General features: G+C 44.7%; 1 protein-coding gene across 16 annotated transcripts in view; it reads right to left on the reverse strand.

Annotated features, from left to right (window-relative positions):
- DLG2 (discs large MAGUK scaffold protein 2) overlaps window positions 1-23,986 on the reverse strand; it is a gene marked incomplete at its 3' end in the record, with an annotated part of 818,053 nt that overhangs the window by 361,669 nt on the left and 432,398 nt on the right. For 9 of the 16 annotated variants that reach the window (XM_081001988.1, XM_081001991.1, XM_081001977.1 and 6 more), the window contains one exon: window positions 17,531-17,692. The exons of 4 other annotated variants lie outside the window; for them this stretch is intronic. In XM_081001988.1, the coding sequence (XP_080858114.1) occupies window positions 17,531-17,692 (162 nt within the window). The remainder of the gene's footprint in view (window positions 1-17,530; window positions 17,693-23,986) is intronic. 3 more of the 16 variants (XM_081001989.1, XM_081001982.1, XM_081001980.1) reach the window with 1 other exon arrangement.

Raw genomic sequence — 23,986 nt, forward strand, 5'->3', positions numbered from 1 at the left:
GAAATGATATATAATGAATTGAAGAAAATGTTTAAAATGACATTTGTAAGAAAAACCAGAAGCATTTCTGTTAGGGATTGTAGGACAAGACCTGCCAAGGAAAACAAAGAATTTATTCATGTATGCTACATGCTCGGTGGGGGGAGGAGGGTTTATTGGGGAGGTGGGGGAAAAGGGGGGGAAATAATTAATATGATATGTTTTTGATATTTTGTTATATTGAAATTGCAAATAAAAACTTTAAAAACAAAACAAAAACTCTTCCACTCCCAATCTCCAAGAGAATTTACATCTTGGCAGCATGGACTCCCATTTGTGACAATGTAGGAAAATACTGTTGCACGTCACCTCAATCACCGAGCAGTGTGAGACTCCAGGAGTCCCAAGCCCCTTGGGATGAGGTTCAGTGTCCTTATGACATATGATTTGTTTGCACATACATACAACCTGAGTTGTATGTATGTGCATACAACTGGGACGTGGGTAGCACTGTGGGTTAAAGCACTGAGCCTAGGACTTGCCGATCAGAAGGTCAGCTGTTCGAATCCCTGCAATGGGGTGAGCTCCCGTTGCTCAGTCCCTGCTCCTGCCCACCTAGCAGTTCGAAAGCACATCAAAGTGCCAGTAGATAAATAGGTACCGCTCCAGCGGGAAGGTAAACGGCATTTCCGTGTGCTGCTCTGGTTCGCCAGAAGCGGCTTAGTCATGCTGGCCACATGACCCGGAAGCTGTACGCCGGCTCCCTTGGCCAATAAAGCGAGATGACCGCCGCAACCCTAGAGTCAGCCACGACTGGACCTAATGGTTAGGGGTCCCTTTACCCTTTATTTTACAACCTGAGTTTACAGTGGAGGAGCTTACAGCATTAACACCACGAGAGTGTTAGCCACATCATCCCATAGCCACAGCCTTGGATTCCAGCAGAAACCAGGCATGGCTCTGTCTCTCCGCTGCCCAGCCTGCTTCTAACTTCTAGCTCAACTCTGCCTTTTGTCCTTCTAACTACCTGAGGGTTGAGGGCGGGCACCCATTTGTGTTCTAGCACAGAGTTGCTTCCTTTGTTACCTTAGCGACCCATATTAGGGGGCCATTGCCATGTAGCTGGCCTGGCTATTCCAGCAATTGAATCCTCCATCAGATTTTAGCCCTTGCCGGATCCAGGAATTAGAAGCGTCTTAGGCATACAACCTGGGACGCGGGTGGTGCTGTGGGTTAAACCACAGAGCCTAGGATTTGCCGATCAGAAGGTTGGCGGTTCGAATCCCCGCGACGGGGTGAGCTCCCGTTGTTTGGTCCCTGCTCCTGCCAACCTACCAGTTCAAAAGCACGTCAAAGTGCAAGAAGATCAATAGGTATCGCTTCGGCAGGAAGGTAAACGGCGTTTCCGTGCACTTCTCTGGTTCGCCAGAAGCGGCTTAGTCATGCTGGCTTCATGACCCGGAAGCTGTACGCCGGCTCCCTTGGCCAGTAAAGCAAGATGAGCGCCGCAACCCCAGAGTTGGTCACGACTGGACCTAATGGTCAGGGGTCCCTTTACCTTTACCTTAGGCATACAACCTAGCCCTGCCCCACCCCCCAAAAACCCTCACTGTATATTGAAATGGTCCTGAGACTGATTTTTAGAAAGGAAATGTCATTTTGGCAATGTCGTTCAATTACTGGTCTGCAGGAAATATGACTCACTGTGCCTTTGTAATGTCCACCTACCCAGCCTGTCCTTTGCGCCTCTTCAGAGCACACAATGTCCCAGTTTCCAAGTGATTCACAATGAAATGCAATCAAGTGGGTTAGCTTTGTTAAATATAAACACAATAAATGAAAATTGCCTAAGAGGAAACACTTAAAGTCTCGGAGACTTTTGCTGGGAGCTGAGCAATTTCCAACTGCCCTAGGGCAGGACCGTGGAAGGCAAAAGTTACGGATGAAGGTGCAGTTATTCAGATCTCAGCATTAACATTATTTCCCAAGTTTACAGTCAAGCATCATATGTTCCCTAGGTCAGGTTGCGCCTTCCTCGGTCTCATAAGTGCCATACAACTGAAGAGCAAGGCAACATTTGCACATTGCAACTCTTGGAAACTAAGACAGTACATCAGCTGAAAATTATAAACAAGAATATACAGCAAGAGCATATGCACACAAGAAGTGTCTTCTGGATTAGATCAATGGCTCAGCATCCTGTTTTCAGAATGGTCCGTTAGATGCCTCCAACATTTCTCCAGTGAAAACAGGGATGTCCTAAGGAAAAGTGGGGGCATTCCAGGATCATATCTGAAAGCAGGATGGCTTCTGTAAATTCAGGACTGTCCCTGGAAAATAGGGACACTTGGAGGGTCTGTGGAATCCCAAAATCAGGACTCAAGCACCAGAGCACTCCCCCCTTTTGTGATTTCCAGCAACTCCAGAGTCAGAGTGTTTGTAAAATCCACAGCATGACATAGCTGACTTCCTATTGCAAGTATAAGCTTGTCAGAAGTGGCTTTCTCTCTAATTTTCTGTTACCAAAGGTGTCATGGGCTTTGAAGACACTCGAACTCAGGACGCAAGGGAGAAACGTGCTAGGAGGAAGGCAAGCTTGGCAAATCCACACCGTGATCAGCTCCTGCCCGGAAACCAATGTCCCCACTGTTGAAGGATGTGTGGATCCAGAATTGGCCTCCACAGTCGCTTACGGACTCACTGTTAAAACTGTGTTTATGGAAGACAATCTTACTCAGCTACGAGTGATCGCCAAAGAAGAAGAAGAATTTTCTGTTATGCCACACTCCCCATGGCAGGCATTTGGTATTATTATGTTGTTGTTGTTGTTGTTTAGTCGTTTAGTCGTGTCCAACTCTTCGTGACCCCATGGACCAGAGCACGCCAGCCACTCCTGTCTTCCACTGCCTCCCGCAGTTTGGTCAAACTCATGCTGGTAGCTTCGAGAACACTGTCCAACCATCTCATCTTCTGTCATCCCCTTCTCCTTGTGCCCTCAATCTTTCCCAACATCAGGGCCTTTTCCAGGGAGTCTTCTCTTCTCATGAGGTGGCCAAAATATTGCAGCTATTTTGTGACAAGTGCCCCCAGCACTTTTGAAATGCACCCACTGGTCCAAAGAGGTTGGCAACCCCTTGACCACCACATCCATCAGCCCCAGCCACCACAGGCCACGAGAATTGTTGTCCAACATTTGGAGGGTGCCATATTGCCTGCATCTTCCAACGACGATCATGAGCAGACTTGGAAAAGGAGTGGGGTCAGAACTGATTAACTCACTTATTTGGGGAATTTCTGCCCCACCTTTTGCAAACAGAATAAAAACATCCCAAAGCAGCTTGATAAAAGATCTAACGGGGAGGGGATCATATTCTGCATATTGTACAACTAAAAGGAACAAATTGGAAAAGTATGTGTGTGAGTGAATTCGCTCACCACCACCTCTTCAGTTTCCAGCCTCAATAAACACCGTGCCTATTGAACACCCACACTTGGCACAACCAGCTCATTCTCTGTGGGCAGAGAAAATCTTATTCTTCTTCATTTTGTGAATCCAGAATGATGTTTCAGGGTTTTGTTTTGTTTTTCCCTTGTATTTCCCTCAGTTTCGCCTGAGAAGGTTCCCACCAGGAAATCTGGAAACACTCAATCTGAACCCTTGTGACACAAATACGTCTATGTACAATAATTTATGTATAATTCATACATTTAAATCTGGGTTGGTGAAATATAATTCATACATCAGGCAATTGGGTTTTTCTGGTATGCTTTCCATTCTTTTCCTTCTCCTCTCTGCCCCGCATCACATTCACAGATTTAAAAATGAAGGAAGGTAGAAGAAAATTCCAGGTTTAATTCCTGGCATCTCCAGGTAGAGCTAAGACAGACTCCCAACTCAACCCCCAAAGAGCTCTGCCAGTCAGTGTATACAGTAATGAGCTACATCAGGCTTCCTCAGCCTCGGCCCTCCAGATGTTTTTGGCCTACAACTCCCATGATCCCTAACTAGCAGGACCAGTGGTCAGGGATGATGGGAATTGTAGTCTCAAAACAGGGCCAAGGTTGAGGACATCTGAGCTACATGAACCAATGGTAGAAGGCAGCTTCCCATGTCCTTACATATCTAAACACAACTTTTCATTAAAATCTGTGGGTTGATAAAGAAGCAGGTCAGAAGAAAGCCAAACACCAACCTCAGATGAAACCTCTTTCTGATCTCAGAGCATGGTTGGAGTGTATTGCAGAGAAGAGGGAGGGGGAAATATGACCACAAATACTGCCTGTCACTTCTCCCCTAAGAAAATTCACTCCACGTGCAAGGGAAGGAGTAGGTCTCAGTGGATAGAGAATCTGCCTTGCTTGCAGAAAGTCTCAGCTTCAATCCCTGGTATCTCCAGGGATAGAGTCCCTGCCTGAATCCATGGAGAGCCACAACCAATCACTGTAGACAACGCTGAGCTAGATAGACCAACGCTCTAACTTGCTAGGATGGAGCTTCCCATGTTTCTACATTCATAGTCAGTAGCAAAAACAGGGTTGGGAATCCAAGGCCTGAAGCGCAGCCTCTGACTCCACCTGCAGGTCCAAGTGTCAGGCAAATGCACAAGTTTCAAAACCTATTTTCTACTATTAAAATTTGCTGGCATACACATATGGGCACTGCTTATTGCTGCAAAGTCCGGGGTGGGGTTGAATCAAGTCTTACTCAGAGCAGACCCATTGACATCAATAGGCGTGGCTAACGTAGCCATGTCCATTAATTTCAAAGGGTCTGCTTCCAGTCAAACTTAGCTGGATACCACCCCGGGTCTCCCTGCAAGCAGCAACATCAAGGCATATTCTTCTTTTAAATGCAAGCCTGCAGCTGCCTCTGTGGGGAGCATTTCCACCCTGGCTACTTGGAATATTTCCCTCTCCTTTCCTCCCCGTCCTTTCTTAAAAGAAAAAATACAAAACGAAGCAAAGACACCCAAGCTACTAAATTAAGATGAGCTCTCTCATAATTCAATACTGCAGGCACAGCAGAGAAGCCCGTTGCTGGAGGAACTGCGTGGAAGGTGAAACACTAATTGAATTCCACCGAACTCAACTTCTTTAATATTCAGGAATGAGGTCGAGTCCATTTTAGAGCAGGGCTTTCTGCGTCGCCTCGGGAAGAATGGCGCTGGGGAAAGCTTGAGCAGAAAGTATCAACCTTTGTGTTGTATTATATTTAATTTAGGGTATTTGAACATGTATAAATAATGATCCAGTGCTGAAGGTGAAGAAATGAGGCTAAATATTTCACAGGGAGTCAGATAGATAGATAGATAGATAGATAGATAGATAGATAGATGATAGATAGATAGATACATACATACATAAGTGTTGAAGGCTCTGGCAAACATTAACCATGATAAGAACATCACCACCTCACTGAAAGGCGGGGATACCACTGATATTATTATACCACCAGCAACATTCATACTATAGATGTAAGAGAATTCTGACAAAAATGGAAACAGAAGCAGAAATTGCTGCAATATGCACTTCATTTGTGGTCAGAAGTGGATGTCTGTCAAGTGACTACAATCTGCACTCATTAACATCAATTTATCTAAAACAAAACAAAAAATCCCAACAATAATTAACAATAAGGTTGTTGATTTTTACATTACAGTGGTACCTCAGGTTACAAACACTTTGGGTTACAGACTCCGCTAACCCGGAAGTAGTACCTCGGGTTAAGAACTTTACCTCAGGATGAGAAGAGAAATTGTGCACCGGCAGCACGGCAGCAGCAGGAGGCCCCATTAGCTAAAGTGGTACCTCAGGTTAAGAACGGTTTCAGATTAAGAACGGACCTCCGGAACAAATTAAGTTTGTAACCAGAGGTACCACTGTACTTTGACTTCTCCATTACACTGAAGTGCCCGTACGTTATGCACATAGTTATATAAGTTATGTAAAATAGCAGAGAGCAGTATGAACAATGTAGTATTTAGTGGAATCTGAACTGCAGCCCAAGGAAAACAGTGCTGGATAACAAGATGCTAAATAAGATGGGTGACTCTTAAGCTCTTAGGGCAGTTATAATACTGCTGATTCTCCCAGTGACTTTCAGCTTACAGCAAGGGTGGGGAACGTCTGGTCACACACACCCCTCCACATATTCTGTTTGTTTACCTCTGCCAAAAGGGTCTCTGTTCTGAAATTTACATTCCCTCCTATTCTATTACTAAAGGTTCTCTGTAAGAAATCCATCCAATGTGGTGTTGTGGTCAGAGTGCAGGCAAATCCAGAGTTCAAACCCCTACTCATCTATGAAACGCACTGGGTGACCCTTGGCCAGTCACCATCTCTCAGCCTGATCTACATTACTGGATTGTTGTGATGATAAAATGGGGGTGGAAGAACTTTGAGTTCTTTGCATGAAAGGTGGGATACAGGTGCAACGATCATTAACAACAACAACATTTTGCTACAACTGGCTGAATCTCTTCAACTGGCAATTTCTCACTGATGCATATGTTGGGAAATCTGTTTCGGGCTAAATAGGAGATCCTATTCAGCAAAAAAAAAAAAAAGCCTTGCAAAGTAGCTGACCTTTTGTAAGATGCTCTGTCTTGTTCCAGCAGCTGAGGTTCTGTAGAGCTGATTTGTTCAAGAGCTGACACAGCAAGCTCTTTTAAGGCGAGCTAAGGACCTGGGATGGGATGCAAAAGTCATTTGCTTTAATTGAGCAAACTTTGCTTTGATGGCTTTCTCTGTGCCAAAAAAAATTGACGGTCTAAGGAAATGTTTACGAAGGTGGAACTTATCCATAATAAAGGTGAAGTTCAAACACCAAATTTTTAGGAAAGTCTGCTTTACGGTCAGAAAGTTGCATGTCCAACACATCCCAAACTCTCAGCTACATGTCTGCAATCGCCTACCTGCACTTTAACGCAGGAGGGGAAGGCTCTCTGTCAACACCACATAGATTCAAACCACTGTAATTGATTTACAGTAATCACTTAGGATGCGTGAAATAATTTGGGGAAAACAATTTTGGGAAAAGTTATTTGGGGTGGTTATCAAGGTTACTGTGTAGGATATTTAGGGAAATAAATTACTTTAATATTACTGTATTTAGAAGTGTTCTGGGCAGTAATTAACACTAGGGGCTGAATTTATTTGAAAAGGAACTGTTAGGAGGTAATCCAGGCATAAGTGCAGATTACTTGTTTGCAGACAGACATGACTGTCTACATGCTTTATTTGTTATAATGACGGAAAGCGCCACACTATTGGAACTTTTGCTGCCAGTCCTTAAGAGAAAGCCACTCCTCTTCTCAGAGGGGCAGGGTTGCGCGCTGGCCTTGCACTCCCCTGCCCTTCGTGGGGGTGTGTCAAGGCCCCCCGCATCATCAGGGAGCCCCGGGGGGCATCACGACCGCAGTCAGCCAATCCGGTTGGCTGGGGGGCGTGGTTTGCTGCTCTTCATTCTGCTCCCGGCTTCCATGGGTCACCCATTGTCCCGCCCTTTTTTCTTGCGTTCTGCACCTTGACCTTGCTATAGACTTCAGTTGGTTGCCTGTTGAAGGGGCCTGGTAGGAATTTTTCCACCTGGCAGATTGGCACCAGCCACTTGGTTTTTGCCTACCTCATAGCAAATGTCACAATTTTGTAAGGATGTACCATGCTATATTTGAAGCAAAAAAACTTGTTTTGATGAATTGGAAGAGCCGCAAAAAGATTCCATTGAGCACATGGATTGATAATATGGACAGATTAGCTACATAAGAATGAATTGCATGTCGACCCAAATTAAGAATGGATAAATATGAAGGAATATTTAAGAGATAAGGCGCATAGTGGTGGAAAGCAGGGGGGGGGAGAGAGTGGTGGGAAAATATTGTTGAAAAGGTGTAGTCATAGGTATATCAGTGTATTCAAATCTGAATTGTCAAATTGTGTTATTAGTGTTACGGTTTTTGTTGTATGTGTCTTTTGCAGTTGTTGTTTGTATTGAAAAAACGATTAAATAAATAAATAAATATTTGTAAGGTTTGGCAGTTAGGCATTGGAAAAGCTTGGTTTATGGGAGGGGAGGTTGTGGCCATCACCTACCCCTTCCCTTTAAGGGTATTCCATTAAAGGAATCCTGGGGTCATGGTTGCTGTCCGAAGCCCGGGTGGAGGCTAGGGCCATGGCATGACCTTACGGTGACCCTGGGGGGAGCTCCGAGTTGATGTACATCAATAGGGCTCCCCCCATTGGTGGTGAACCCTTTTTAGACTTCCTGCACGGCGGGCAAGAGTCAGATATAGTCGATTTGGGTCCAGTGCCTGAAGCCAATGCCACTCACATTCTATAACCAATAAAGTTGCGGCCTTTATTAGTCCATTAACCTAAAATACTGGTGTCCATGTGTTTTATTGATCAAGGAGGCCTTTATGTGCAAATGACCTTTCCCAGCAAGCTCTGTTGAACATACGTCTGTGGACATACTCCTATGCACTGGCAAGCAGGGTGGATAAAAGTGGAAATGAGAAAATGACATGTTCTCTTGAAGGAAGTGGGGAACAAGGCGGTGAGATCTTGCTGCTTTGCCAGTGGGACCCACAACAAACCTATATCCATCCCATAGCATGAAACGACAAAAGCCAAGTATGAACAACAAAGTGCAAAGATTGGAGAGTGAAATATTAGCACCACATCAGAAGATCTCACAGCATCTGGGCCAGCAATTCATGTAAAAACTCAATCAGTCTCATACGTACACACACACGCACCGCTTCTTAATCACTAAACAGTTTTGCTCCCTTCTCCTAATCTAATTGCCTATTGATCAAAGGCGTGATTTTCAGCATAAACAAGCGTCCACTTTGAAGTGGAAACATGTTGACAACACCATTATCGTCCTCCATCTTCCGCGCCTAGCATCAGATTTATCGTCAAGCTCTAAAACATTTCACAAAGTCAATTACCAAGTTTTTTTAATTGTTTAGGGGGGATTTTGTGCCCGAAAGATGCTGAAGACTGAAAGCAGATGTACATCACGCTGGTGTGTTAGGGACTGCGATGGCATTCTAGGCTTCCCCATTCCCATTCACCCACAGCTACCTGTCCTTGGCACATCATTGCTTTCTGCAAAACACGGAATTTCAATCCACTAAGCCACCGCAGCATCCTTAGACCCAAATCCCTCATAACCAAAGGATTTAAGAGATTTGCATAGCCGCCATTGCACCAGGGACTGTGGACTCGAGCAAGCTACCAGCCTGGTGATTAGCATTTCCAGAAGCCCAATAACCTCCACTTTCACTTTTAAAAGAGTAGGCTTTTGATTCACAGGCCCATGGTTAAGAAACTGGAGGCGTGATGCCAGTGTCTGCAGAAAACTTGGGCATAAAGGAAAGACCCATATCTGAATCTGCATAGCAAGCCATACTGTTCCTCAATACCACTGCCCCCCTGTATTATTATTATTATTATTTATTTCTATTTCTATTATTTCTATACCGTCCTTCATACAAGGATCACAGGGAAGCTTACAATATAAAAACGTAAAAAGACATAACAGAGTAACGTACAGTACCTCAGTAACTGTCTATCGCGGCTGGCAGTGGTTTTCCAATATCTTAAGGAAAGAAATTATCTTGTCCTGAAACCTGTTTGTATGAAAGTGACATGCACGAGAGAGGTGCCCCTAGGTAAGAAATGTGCCCAACTCAGAATGGATGCAGGGGGTTTTGTGATCAGTACCTTTAAAGTTTATTTTAGGTGGTACACTAAAAAACATTTGCTTCCCTCCCTGTGGCATACATTGTAGGGGTGCCCCTAGGAAAACAAATGGTAACGTTTCAGAAGGATAGGTGCAGGGGCTAGGGAGTAAAGATTATTTTTTTAAAAAAAAAAATCAGCTTCAGGCCTGTTTTCTACGCAATCAGCAGCAGAAAACACAGAAATAAAATGCAAAGCTGAATTGACAGGAATTGATGTATGGACATTTAGCAGAGGCAGGACTTGAACACGTAGTACTTTTCAAGCAAGCACCACAAACAGAACTAGCAAAGAGAACAGAACACACAAGAACAAGGTGATATATTACTCCTTCCCTCCAAAGCACTGTAATTGGAGAGTCCTGTCAAATATCATTTCCTCTGATTGGAAGCTAGGCTTGTTAGTCACAAAAGTGCTCCCCCTTCCCCTGTTCCCCCACTCCGGCATTTTCATTACATGCCAAGCTTGGGGAGAAATTTTTGAGTTTTGGCAGACACACTGTCTGCAGTGTTTTTTCAATGTCCAAATATCCAAGGCACCCATAAGCATTCGTGAGGTCCCCGCCTCAGTTAGAGGTGCTTCAGAGAGATCCTGTTTCACCTCTGACAAGCCCCACATATGTCTGAAACACCTCGTATCAGTTCAGGATTCATCTAACTTTGCTGCACACCCCATATATGAAATTACATTTAATAGGCTTTTGTGCAAGTTTAAGCATAAAATTAAGGGACGCGGGTGGTGCTCTGGGTTAAACCACAGAGCCTAGGTCTTGCCGATGAGAAGGTTGATGGTTTGAATCCCCGCGAAAGGGAGAGCTCCCGTTGCTCAGTCCCTGCTCCTGCCAACCCAGCAGTTTGAAAGCACATCAAAGTGCAAAGTTCCAGCAGGAAGGTAAACGGCGTTTCCGTGTGCTGCTCTGGTTCGCCAGAAGCGGCTTAGTCATGCTGGCCACATGACCCGGAAGCTGTACGCCGGCTCCCTCGGCCAATAAAGTGAGATGAGCGCCGCAACCCCAGAGTCGGTCACGACTGGACCTAATGGTCAGGGGTACCTTTACCTTTACTTTAAGCATAAAATTACTCTCATTGCACATTCATAATTCAGTTTGCAAATTCAGTCAGTCAACATACAGACAACTATGGCTGCAAATGTAGAAGAGGATGTCAGACTAGGCAAGAAAGGGGCCCAAACATGTGTCCCTACTCTCCTCTTGGATCCCTAGACTCACAAAACATGGCACACTGTACATCTGAACTGCGCTAGTTAAATGCAAAGACTGTCAGCACACTGTTGCCATTTCCTATCACAGCTGTCCTGCTAACCTCAAACTGTAACTCAGTTTTAATGCACTTGATTGTTACCTCGAAGCCCGCAGATGATGGCTATTAGTCCAATTGAAGCAGATGTGCACACGACATATTTGTTCATCATTTTGACATTTGACAGGTGTAAGAGATCTAATCAAATTGTTCGTCAGGCGACAATTTAATTGGGTGAGGAGGGGGTCAGCAATTCAAAGCAAACCACAGGAATGCGCTTTCTTTTGCTCCAGAAAATAAAAATAAAAATAAGCAACTGTTTGTGACGGGCAGCATCAAAGCAGCATTTGACAGCCAGCTACCCACCCATCATCTGTTGTTAAATTTGCTGGAAAGAGGAATAAAAAGGGTTGTTGTTTTTGTTTTCTGCCCAACCCACCCTTTTAATCTTCAAGGGAAATATACTCAGGCTGGGAATATCATTTGCTAGGCCCTTTCAGGTAATAACATGTCTCATCAGATCTTCGTCTGGGAAGAGAACAAACAGTCCCGGGAAATTTGGGGACAATTTGTTCTGTCCTCAGTGTTCTGAAATAAGATCAACAGAGCCACAGGGGTGATGGCTTGAGTGTTGCCACTATACCCAGGCCTTGAAGCCCACTTGAAGTCCTGCTCTGTGATGTTAACCACACCCACCTCTGTACCTGTGGCAGGGCTGTGACTCACTGCTATAGAGCATCCTTTGCGCTCAGAAGGTCCCAAGTTTAATTCCCAGCAGCTCCCGGTAGGGTTGGAAATGACATCCTGCCTGAGGCACAGGAGAGCCACTTCCAGTCAATGTAGACAATACAAGGCTAGATGGACCAATGATCTGACGTAATATAAGGCAGATTCCTATGTTCCTATCTGGTAAAAAAATAATAACAATAAGGGAGGTGTTAGGAAAATAGTATGCTGCCTTATAACCAAAGGACCTGGGAGTCATTTTGGACTCACAGCTGTCCATGGAGGCGCAAGTAAATTCTGTATCCAGGGCAGCTGTCTACCAGCTCCATCTGGTATGAGGCTGAGACCCTACCTGCCCACGGACTGTCTCACCAGAGTGGTGCATGCTCTAGTTATCTCCCGCTTGGACTACTGCAATGCACTCTACATGGGCCTACCTTTGAAGGTGACCCAGAAACCACAACTAATCCAGAATGCAGCGGCTAGTCTGGTGACTGGGGGCGGCCACCAAGACCACATAACACCGTCTTGAAAGACCTACATTGGCTCCCAGTACGTTTCCAAGCACAATTCAAAGTGTTGGTGCTGACCCTGAGAGCTCTAAAGGGCCTCGGCCTAGTAGACCTGAAGGAGTGTCTCCACCCCCATCGTTCTGCCTGGACGCAGAGGTCCAGCACCCAGGGCTTTTTGGCGGTTCTCTCACTGTGAGAAGCAAAGCTACAGGGAACCAGGCAGAGGGCCTTCTCAGTAGTGGTGTCTGCCTTGTGGAACACCCTCCCATCTGATGTCAAATATTATTATTATTAAAGATAAAAGTACCCCTGACCGTTAGGTCCAGTCGTGGACGACTCTGGGGTTGCAGCACTCATCTCACTCTACAGGCCGAGGGAGCCGGCGTTAGTCCGCAGACAGCTTCCAGGTCATGTGGCCAGCATGACTAAGCCGCTTCTGGTGAACCAGAGCAGCGCACGGAAACACCGTTTACCTTCCTGTCAGAGTGGTACCTATTTATCTACTTGCACTTTGACGTGCTTTCGAACTGCTAGGTGGGCAAGAGCTGGGACCGAACAACAGGAGCTCACCCTGTCGCGGGGATTCGAACCGCTGACCTTCTATCGACAAGCCCTAGGCTTGGTGGTTTAGACCACAGCGCCACCTGCATCCCTGTTGTTGTTGTTGTTGGAGAACCATGTATGTCACCTTAAACTCTTGGAGAAAAAAGGCTGGCATAGAAGTTTAATAAATTATTATTATTATTATTATTATTATTATTATTATTATTATTAGCATCTTTATGGACCACCTCAGGACCATAGAATCATAGAATCATAGAATCATAGAGTTGGAAGAGACCACAAGGGCCATCGAGTCCAACCCCCTGCCAAGCAGGAAACACCATCAGAGCACTCCTGACATATGGTTGTCAAGCCTCCGCTTAAAGACCTCCAAGGACCATGACCTCCTCTCAGGACCATGAAGCAGAATAAAAGTAATCTAGATATGTAAATAATAATAAAAATAAGACACCAAACATTTTTATGCACCATCAAGGGAAGAAGAAGAGCTCCGCATTCAACCATGATTCAAATAAACCCCCCATCATCCCTGAACATTGGCACTGCTGGCTGGGACTAATGGGAGCTGCAGTTCAGCAGCTCCTGGAGATTTTCTGGAGCGTTCCCCCCATGCCTGATCCAAGAGGACAGGCAGTGGAGCCAAGGCAGCAGTGGGTGGGACCTGACAATAGCTGGAGTTGGCTCTTCTGGCACAGAAGCCGAGCACACAGAGCTTCTCAAAATGTTCTAAGCTATCACAGTTGCAGGAAGCAAAACAAAAACAAAAAAGCAGCATAATTACAAATCCCGAAGACTTGTTTTAGCAAATGCACATTTTGCTCTTGTTTCAGAAACGCTGATTAGTTATATTCCCTGGAGGAACTGCATTTGACGGTGCTTCAATCAGAGGCAGAGAGGGATGAGAGGGCCTAATAAACTGGCACATCTGAATTGCAGATGCAGCTAGGAAGTTGAAAAGCACACCTTAGAAAAAAAATGGTCTTCTTTTCTTTCATTTTTTCAAAGAATAAAGCACACATTATCTTTCCACCTTCATGACTCCCCAAAAGCCCTCTCTTAGTTCCTGTCTCAGTGCTGGGAATCTATAGCTCTCCAGATGTTGTTGTATTTTCATCAGCTCCAGCCAACATGGTCAGGGATGAAGACAGGAGGAGTAGTCCAACAACATCTGGAAAGCCAGAGCTTTCCCATCCCAAGTCCAAGCCTAACATTGGGCAAAAGATTCTTGCATTGCAGGGGTTTGGACTAGATGGCATTTGTGGTCCCTTCCAACTCTACAATTCTATGCAGCTGATTCTAAGTCAACAGTAATCAGAAACATTTGGGTCATCTTATCAAAGGTTTCTGTTACCCTCAAAATTATCCAGAAGCCTCTCTCAATCAGAAGATGCTTAAGACAAAAGTCATCTTGACATGTTGCTTCAGATGAAGTTTTGTTCCATGCAATCCCTGGCTTGTTTAAAAGTGAAAATGTCTAGTGGTCCTTAAAGCATTGCCACTGAGTCGCAGTCAGTGAAGAATTTCCCAGCGAACCTCTATTTGTTTCTCCGCCCGCCTTCGGTCCAGTCCCTTAGACTCCCAGGTTCAGATTTCGGCTAACAGAAGACCTACTGATCGCAATCCCTGGACCAAAGAGATCACCAGCTAACTGCACCATCTAGCGGCAGACCATTGGAAGGACACAGAAGATGATTTCTGGAATAATAGCTTTTCCTTTCACATCACAATGCAGAGTCAATACACATTAGCCTAATCTCTGCAATTGGAATTGGCATCGTATATACAATGCAGAGGCAGTAAAGCTAAGGCTTTGCTTTAGGCATGTGGAAGATACAAATGACTAATTTATGAAGAGGTGGGATGTCTCCATCAGTAGCTTGCTCTGGCTCCCACTGAAAGCACCCTTTTGTATGCCAACTCTATCCAAATAACCAAAAAGCTACTGTTTCCTAAGAATAATCCAATAAATGACAGAGTACCAGGGCCAGGCTGAAATGGTAAGGAGTCAAACCCAAATCTAGACCCAGGATAGGCACTTTCCAGCAAAAGAATCCATGTTTTTCATTGCTGGAAGGGAAACAGGGACTTCAACTTGAGCACAATAGTGGACAAGGGCAGCAGGACAGGCCTGCCAGTGGTGTGGTGGAGGGGAAAACAGGAAAATGGAGCTCAGCTCTGCTGGATCACCAAAGTAAATGTCTTACCCTTTTAGCTCTGGCAAATGAATGAGATGAAGAGGCTTTTAAAGTTAGTTTGTGAGATAGATACAGGCAAATAATCAGAGGGCAGATACTTCTTTCCTTTTCTTTGACGGGGTTCCTACTTCACACCAGCAGTTTCAATGGTAACACATGTTTGTAGCGTGACCTGCATTTCTAATGAAAATCTAAAAGCTGCATTTCAGATGGTTGATTGTTAATGCTCACTGTTTTATTTTGAGCCAGTGTAGGCAGAAGTAAGTACCACTGAGTTCAATGTAGCTAACTTCCAGGAAACTCTACACAGAACTGCTGGAAGACTGATCCTAACTCACAGGGCATTGTATTCTGTATTTTGTGTGCCTGCAGATGCACACATAATAATGTGTCAACACAGTTGCCTGCACTTTTTGGTCTCCCCTTCAGAATGTGGTTGCGAGGGTTGCTCCCGCACATTGAAATTGACAGTGCTGCTGCATCACTATGGACTGGCCAATCCACAGGCCTCATGCTGACTGCCAATCACATGTACCAATGTTACGCACCCCTATTCCCTTCTATGACTGAAGAAACCTCTGAGACATGGGCACCCACACAGACTCCTAAGTAACTTGCTAGCCTCAGAGCATGAGATCCCCAGTTCATGGTCTGGAGTTCTTCACAGCGGGATATAAATGGACAGGCTCTGTATTGCTATGTGGTACCCTTGGGCCAGAGTCAGCAGCTGGCCACCACTAGCCCAAGGGTAGGATGTGGTGCGGGCATAGCCAATTTCTCATTTTCTCCTGCCTTGCAAGAAACATTGTTGACATTTAAACATTTCAGCTTTACAAACAGCACCTCACTACTCTCTAAGCTAAAAAAGGATCTTAGGTAAAGGTAAAGGGACCCCTAACCATTAGGCCTAGTCGTGACCGACTCTGGGGTTGCGGCACTCATCTCGCTTTATTGGCCGAGGGAGCCGGCGTACAGCTTCCGGGTCATGTGGCCAGCATGACTAAGCCGCTTCTGGCGAACCAGAGCAGTGCACGGAAACGCCGTTTACCTTCTCACTGAATTTATCTACTTGCACTTTGACGTGCTTTCGAACTGCTAGGTTGGCAGGAGCAGGGACCGAGCAACAGGAGCTCACCCTGTCGCAGGAATTCGAACCGCCGACCTTCTGATCGGCAAGTCCTAGATTCTGTGGTTTAACCCACAGTGCCACCCACGTCCCTTGAAAAAGTGTCTTACTTTGGGTTAAATGATATGGGATGATGGGAACTGTACTCCAGTAGCATCTGAAGGGTCAAATGCTAGTCAGCCTTGCAGTTAATGATAGAGGTAAAGGTAAAGGATGGGTGGCGCTGTGGTCTAAACCACTGAGCCTCTTGGGCTTGCTAATCGGAAGGTCGGTGGTTCGAATCCCTGCAATGGAGTGAGCTCCCATTGCTCTGTCCCAGCTCCTGCCAACCTAGCAGTTTGAAAGCATGCCAGTGCAAGTAGATAAATAGGTACCACTGCGGTGGGAAGGTAAATGGTGTTTCTGTGCACTCTGGTTTCCGTCACGGTGTTCCGTTGCACCAGAAGCAGTTTAGGCGTGCTGGCCACATGACCCGGAAAGCTGTCTGTGGACAAACGCCGGCACCCACGGCCTGAAAGCGAGATGAGCACCATAACCCCATAGCAGCCTTTGACTGGACTTAACCATCCAGGGGTCCTTTACCTTTTACCTTTAATGATAGAACTGAAAGCAATTATCTTGCTGTCTGAAGAAGCCACTCTACTATCTGAAGCTTGTAACACTTTTCATGTCGTAAGCCTTTGAATTTTAATATATTTCATTTTGTTTTATGTGGTTCCTGTATTGCAGGGGTTAGACCAGATGTCCATTGGGGTCTCTTCCAACACTACAATCCTGTGATGCTATGATCCCTCTTTTTCAAAACTTTTTTCACCCACGGCAACAGCAACCAGTTCAGTAAACAATGACCTGATGGTGGCAAACACAATTCTCTCTTTCACACGATTCCTAGAAATTTAGGAGCAACTTCTAGTCTGTGTCTACCACCTAGTCTGTGCAACTTCTAGTCTGTGTCTACCCCCCCCCCCAAACAAAGGACTCGGTCGATTATTATCCATCAATATAAATACTTCATTTATCTTGCAACAAGGACAAGCAAGGATTGAGCCAGCACTGTGAAAACAGGGGGGGGGGGGGGAAGAATTGCCTTCCAGTTATGCTTATCCACTCTTTAGAAGTTGATACATGGAATTATTCCCTTCGTTAGCAAAACTCTCCCAGCTCCGAAGCAGCTCCAATACAAGCCTGTTGCACCAAGATCTGTTGCACATCAGCGCTAACCTTTTCAACAACGGCGGACGTGCCAAGAATTAAACGGTTGCCAAAGGGTACGATTTGCACAAAGGCGCGTCAACCAACAGCTTAAGACAAGGAGGCACCTGGAGCTTTTAAAAATCCAGTTACTTCTCTCACTCTCTGTCTTTTATTTTGTTTATTTTTATTGGGAAAGCTCAGAAGTTGCCATGGAGAAGCGTTACTGACCTTCAGAGGCGAGATGTGCGATTGCAGGACGTATCCGTGGACATTTTCTATCTGCGATAAATTCTTTTCAGAAACGTGAACTAGTTCTGGCCCTCTCACTTCGTGAGTTAAGCGGGGTAAAGTATGGTCGTGTGGAGCATCCTCATCCTGGTAGCGATACTTCTGGGAGGCAAAAGGGGGGGGAGGGAGAATATTAAGGAACGGTGAAATAGGGATGGGTGAATCTGCCAGCTTTGGCTTCTGACAGTTTCTCATTTTTGCCTTCTTAAGTTCAGTTCAGTTCTCCACATTGGCGTGCTATTTGTTTTTATTTAAAAAAAGAACAAATCCACAAATTTCTCCTTATACACACATTTTTGTATATGGACTTGGCCTAAAGTACACATTTTTACAAAGCAATTTCCCCCTGACACAATGCGTTTTTTGCATGTTATTTTCACCAATGTATGTTTTTTTAAAATCACACCTCACCCTACTATATGCAGTGTTGTGGCTAGAGAACCGTATTGCAAAATTCAGAAGTGTACGGATTTTGAAGGACGGCTGCTTTTTTGACCACACATTTTCAGAAAGTGCAGATTAGGTAAGTTCACCTTTAAACGTGAATTGAACTGAATTTCTCCCTCAACCCTACTGTGAATTTTACATTCTGAATTATGACCTTCTTAAGGAGAAGACAAATGTGGTTCGGATCAAAAACACCTTCTGAGCTCCATGTTGGTACAACACTGTTCCACCAGCTCTTAAAAGGTTTAACAAGGCCCGCTATATGATCTGCCTTAAGTCATATCAGATGTAAAGAAATGAAGGACATTTGCTGAGCATAATAAAGTGTATCAGGAGGATCTCCCAAGAAGTGAAAGGGAGAGATATGGGGTTTGGAAAATGGTACACACTTCCATACAGGTTTCCACCAAGCCTAGTTCTTTTCTGATCTTGCAGACCCCCAGAGGCCGACCTCCCAACACTTGAACTTAGGTCTCTTATCGCTGCACTACGGCCACTTGAAACACAATCTCACCACTTGGGGCTCCACCATCTTCTGCTTTGTGTCTCTGATTGGGACTGAAAAACCAGGGAGAATGTCAAGCTCCTGGCAGGCCATGACTCACGGCTGCTGAGATATATCCAACTTGGCGATTCACAAGTGATGCAAGGTCTGCCTTAGGAACTGCCTGCCCTTTCTTCCCCAGTTAACTGCAGTTGGGCAAAAGCCCTTGCCCCTCCATGCATGCATGCACTCTCTCTCTCTCTCTCTCTCTCTCTCTCTCTCTCTCTCTCATTGCTTCACATCTTCCCAAAGAGCAGGTGGATGATGAACGATTGGTATCTGAAGAAGTGTGCATGCACACGAAAGCTTATACCAAGAATAAACTTAGTTGGTCTCTAAGGTGCTACTGGACATTTGTTTATTTATATATATATATATTGACTGTGTCAGACCAACACGGCTACCTACCTGGATTGCAAATCAGTGCCTACTACCAACAAGGCACTGTATGCTGTCGCCAACCCACAACAGATGATTTCAAATGCCCTGCAATTACCTCTAATGGAGGAGTGTGGATTGTGCCACTGTGAGCTGTTAAAATAAAAATGTGCCCATCTTTTAAAAAAAAAAAAACACAGAGAGAGAAATCTCAGTTGAAACAACAACAAAAATTAAAAAATCGTCCAGTAGCACTTTAGAGACCAACTAAGTTTGTTCTGGGTAATTTATTTTGGCTGTGTCAGACCAACACAGCTCCCTACCTGAATCTAGAAATCTCAGTGTTTGTTTAAGGTAGCTAAATGGAAGGATCAACGCTACAGGGCACAGCATTGTCTCAGATCCTTTCGGAAGTACAGTTGCAGGCTGAGAGCTGTTGTGGTTTTCTTTAAAACAATGTCAACAAAGCAGGAAAGGCAGACAGCGAAGTTCCCCCAGAAAATTCAGGATTTTTAAACGAAAGATATTAACACAAATTTCTTGAATCAGCTTTCAGTGGGAAGATAGGGAGCTGCCTTATTCCAAACCAGACCCATTGGCCCATCTAGCTCAGAAGCTCCTGGGAATTTCGGGTGAGATTCTCTATCAGCCCTTTCTGAAGATGCCGTGGATGGAAACCGGGGCTTTTCTACATGCCAGGCAGAGGTTCTGCAATAATTAAACTGCATTCAACAGGGTCGTTGTTGTTTTTTAAGCAGTTTGATGAGCCATATGAGGAACACTTTTGGGGTACAGAAGAAGAAGAAGAAGAAGAAGAAGAAGAAGAAGAAGAAGAAGAAGAAGAAGAAGAAGAAGAGGAGGAGGAGGAGGAGGAGGAGGAGGAGGAGGAGGAGGAGGAGTTTGGATTTGATATCCCGCTTTATCACTACCTGAAGGAGTCTCAAAGCGGCTAACATTCTCCTTTCCCTTCCTCCCCCACAACTAACACTCTGTGAGGTGAGTGGGGCTGAGAGACTTCAGAGAAGTGTGACTGGCCCAAGGTCACCCAGCAGCTGCATGTGGAGGAGCGGGGAATCAAACCCGGTTCACCAGATTACGAGTCCACCACTCTTAACCACTACACCACACTGGCTCTCGTTAACTGAAAGTTAAAGAGAAAGCCTGTGAGGTGGAAGGTCCCAAGTGCTTCATAATTTCATTGTAATGTTATGGCTGATTTCGGAGCTCCTGGCTGAAAACCAGGAGCTGAAGATTAAGTGAACACAGGATTCTCTTCTTAGAACAGCACAAAACAGATGATAAATCACTATTACAGCCATACCTTGGTTGTCGAACGGAATCCATTCCAGAAGTCAGTTCGACTTCCAAAAACGTTCGAAAACCAAGGCACAGCTTCCGATTGGCTGCAGGAAGCTCCTGCAGCTGATCGGAAGCCGCAGAAGCCATGTTGGCTGTTCGGGTTCCAAAGAACGTTCGCAAGCCAGAACACTCACTTCCGGGTTTGCGGCGCTCGGGAACCAAAACGTACGAGTACCAAGACGTTCGAGAACCAAGGTATGACTGTAGTTTCAATGGAGCACTACATTCACAAGCATAATGCCAGAATCAGGGCAGAGGGCTGTTGCCGTCCTTTTCTGTTCACTGGGTTTGCTGGAGGCATGTGGCTGACAGCTATTAGCAGCAAGATGCTTGTCTGAATGGACCTCTGATCTGATCTGCAAATTTCTTCTTCTATTTAATGTCCCAGTGTGTCTTTAAGGCTGCACAAAGATTGCAATGTCCTCCTGCCTGCTTTCCCCTTTCACTGTACCTCAGTGCAATTGAAGCTTCGAAACACAAGATGGCAGAACAACCATCATCTTGAAGGTTGCCTACGGTTGGCCTGATTCGATTCTATAAATAAAAGCCTGGTGAGCTAGGAAGGTAGAATCAGTACAAGCCCTGCGTGCAATAAACCTTGGGTTGACTTTTTATTATTATTTCCACTAGCTCAATGGGTATGTGTTTGTGGGTGTGGGTGTTTGTATTTTAAAGGCTGCGGCTTCTTCAATAAAAGCACTTTATGTGAGCAGTCAATCATATTTGCAGGCAGCCGAAAGAATTCTAACAACACATTAGAAGCATCTAGTGTGATTGCACTGCTGTGATTCTAATGGATTTCCCTGAAAGTTAGCATCATCAAAGTTGGATCAGTTCTGTGGGCCTTCCAGAACCAGCACCTCAACTTTTGCCCCCTACCAAAGCCCTACAGTAGCAGGATATGTTCCAAGTATTTTCGTCCCATCTTAAAATAAAAACAACAATAATGTTATAAGAAAAAAATGCTCCTTTTCCCTTATGGGGTATTAATAATAATAATAATAATAATAATAATATAATTTTATTTCTATACCGCCCTATACCCGAAGGTCTTAGGGTGGTTCACATTAAAATCAGGGCAGTTCACATTAAGAGCCCTTATGTAGGTTCTATATTGGTAGGAGAAAATAACAGAGGCCAACCAGAGAATATTGAGAATGAAAGCAGCTAGTAAGCCTGATCTTTATTAAACTGTTGCAACAGGGTGCTTAAATCACCCCACACACAGGAGGGAGGAGGAACCCAGAACTTTGGGGTGCAAGCTCTTATATAGACTTTTGAAATTGCCCACCCTGTAGCCCAAGACCACCACCCCCCGAAACATCATACATACATCACAGAAGGAGGCGGTCAACAGCAGAGGAGGCGGTCTACAGCAGAAATCCTGTTTGCCAGGGGACCTGATAATGATCACAGATTGCATTACCTGGGCAGTCTGGCCATTCTTTTGTGGTGGTAAATACTCAGTTCCTGAATCCAGGTCACAGGCTCACCTTATTCATACACCCTTAAGACAGGATTTGTGAGCAAAGAGACAATGGGGAGGTTTTCCCATTTCCTTCCTCCTTGCAGAGAAATATTTGAGATCAATTTGGGAGAGTCAAAATGGCTTGAGGATTGTTCTCCTGTACTATTTCAGACACGTGGTTTACAGTGGTACCTCGGGTTAAGAACTTAATTCATTCTGGAGGTCCGTTCTTAACCTGAAACTGTCCTTAACCTGAAGCACCACTTTAGCTAATAGGGCCTCCCGCTACCGCACGATTTCTGTTCTCATCCTGAAGCAAAGTTCTTAACCCGAGGTACTGTTTCCGGGTTAGCGGAGTATGTAACCTGAAGCTTCTGTAACCTGAAGCGTCTGTAACCTGAAGTGTCTGTAACGCGAGGTACCACTGTATATACTTACGTATGTGTTTGCCTGGTACATTTATGAACATTTATTTTATCTCTTAGACCTTATAATTCTCATACCAAATATTGATCCCACATTTCAGGCAATTCACAAGAGCAATTCAAATTGCTCTCGGATTACTCAAAAGAAGACACAATCAGGAAAAGCATGAGTATTAATTAACCATTTACCACGGTTAAGAAGACAACAGTGAAACAATCAGTTCCCTGTGCTCCAGGGGGCATTTCAGCATCTGTCTTCCCCTAACCTTCCTTAAGTGCTTTACAAATCTGACAGTTCTTTCCAAAGCAATTTGTGATACAGCGTTGGAGATGAGAGATATGTCTCTTCCCCAACACAAGTAACAACCAAAACACAAATTTAAAAGTCCTGAATGAGTGCATTATCTGCCTATCAATGTATATTTATGCAGATGTGGGGGAACGCCCAATCCCAAAATGCTTGCTATTTTGTTCTGAAGTAATTCAGAAGTAAGGGACGCGGGTGGCGCTGTGGGTTAAACCACAGAGCCTAGGACTTGCCGATCAGAAGGTTGGCGGTTCGAATCCCCACAACGGGGTGAGTTCCCGTTGCTCGGTCCCTGCTCCTGCCAACTTAGCAGTTCAAAAGCATGTCAAAGTGCAAGTAGATAAATAGGTACCGCTCTGGTGGGAAGGTAAACGGCGTTTCCATGCGCTGCTCTGGTTCGCCAGAAGTGACTTAGTCATGCTGGCCACATGACCCGGAAGCTGTACGCCGGCTCCCTTGGCCAATAAAGCGAGATGAGCGCCACAACCCCAGAGTCTGCCACGACTGGACCTAATGGTCAGAGGTCCCTTTACCTTTACCTTTAATTCAGATGTAAGCTTCTCTCCACCCCCACAACAGCACTGGCAACACTGCATACCAAACTACAGGCAAATTCAATTTAGCAATAATCTGGAACCCCTGATTTTTATTTTTGTTTTGCTGGTCAAATAAAAAATCATTTACTTCCCTAGAAATTCCTCTGATATTTTGCCCATGTACAACCTTCTACCTTTGCCACGGAGTCTGTTTCTTTGAGGATAATTTGGTCACAAGCCAAAAAAAATGAACATTTTAGAGACTTATTTTCCCCATACTAGTTGTTTCAAGAGTTCAACATTGGCTAAAACCCTGAGATAATTACCTATCTTGTGATAATTGTTGAATTTCCATGTTTATTGAAAATGGGCAAGTTGTAAATACTTGTTCTGTTTACATTATTGCATTATAAATTAGGGGGGAAAGTAATTTATCTATTGCCGGTCTGATGAATTTGGGCCATTATCTGCAAAGATACCTAATTTGCTTACTACAGATCCAATATCTTTCTCTGCTGGAAAAGTTATAACAAGTTCCAGAGATGTGCTTTTTCTCTATTTATCAAAGGCTTTCAAAAAGAAAAAAAGGGTGCAATTATAGCAACTTTTCCTGAATACACAAAATGCTAAGAGCTTTGAACAAAGCAAAGTGGGGTAGGGCTGTTATTTCAGTGATCCTGTTTGCCATTTAGCTTCTCTCCCCCCCCCCCAAAAAAATATTAATCTGATCCTGTGTGCTGCTTTTCAAATGAGAAGTTTGCCATTTAAGAATAACAGTGATATAAATCATAGCAGCGAAACCATTGAGGGAAGTGTAACGCACTAGCACAACCATAATAAGGATGACTTCTGCTAATGAACACGGGGGGAGGTGGTTTTTGCTAATTCATGCCTCCCCACACCCCTAAAATGAAACTTTCATTTAAATATTT

The sequence above is a fragment of the Podarcis pityusensis genome (genome assembly GCF_964106645.2).
Source record: "Podarcis pityusensis genome assembly, chromosome: 4".
NCBI lineage: Eukaryota > Metazoa > Chordata > Lepidosauria > Squamata > Lacertidae > Podarcis > Podarcis pityusensis.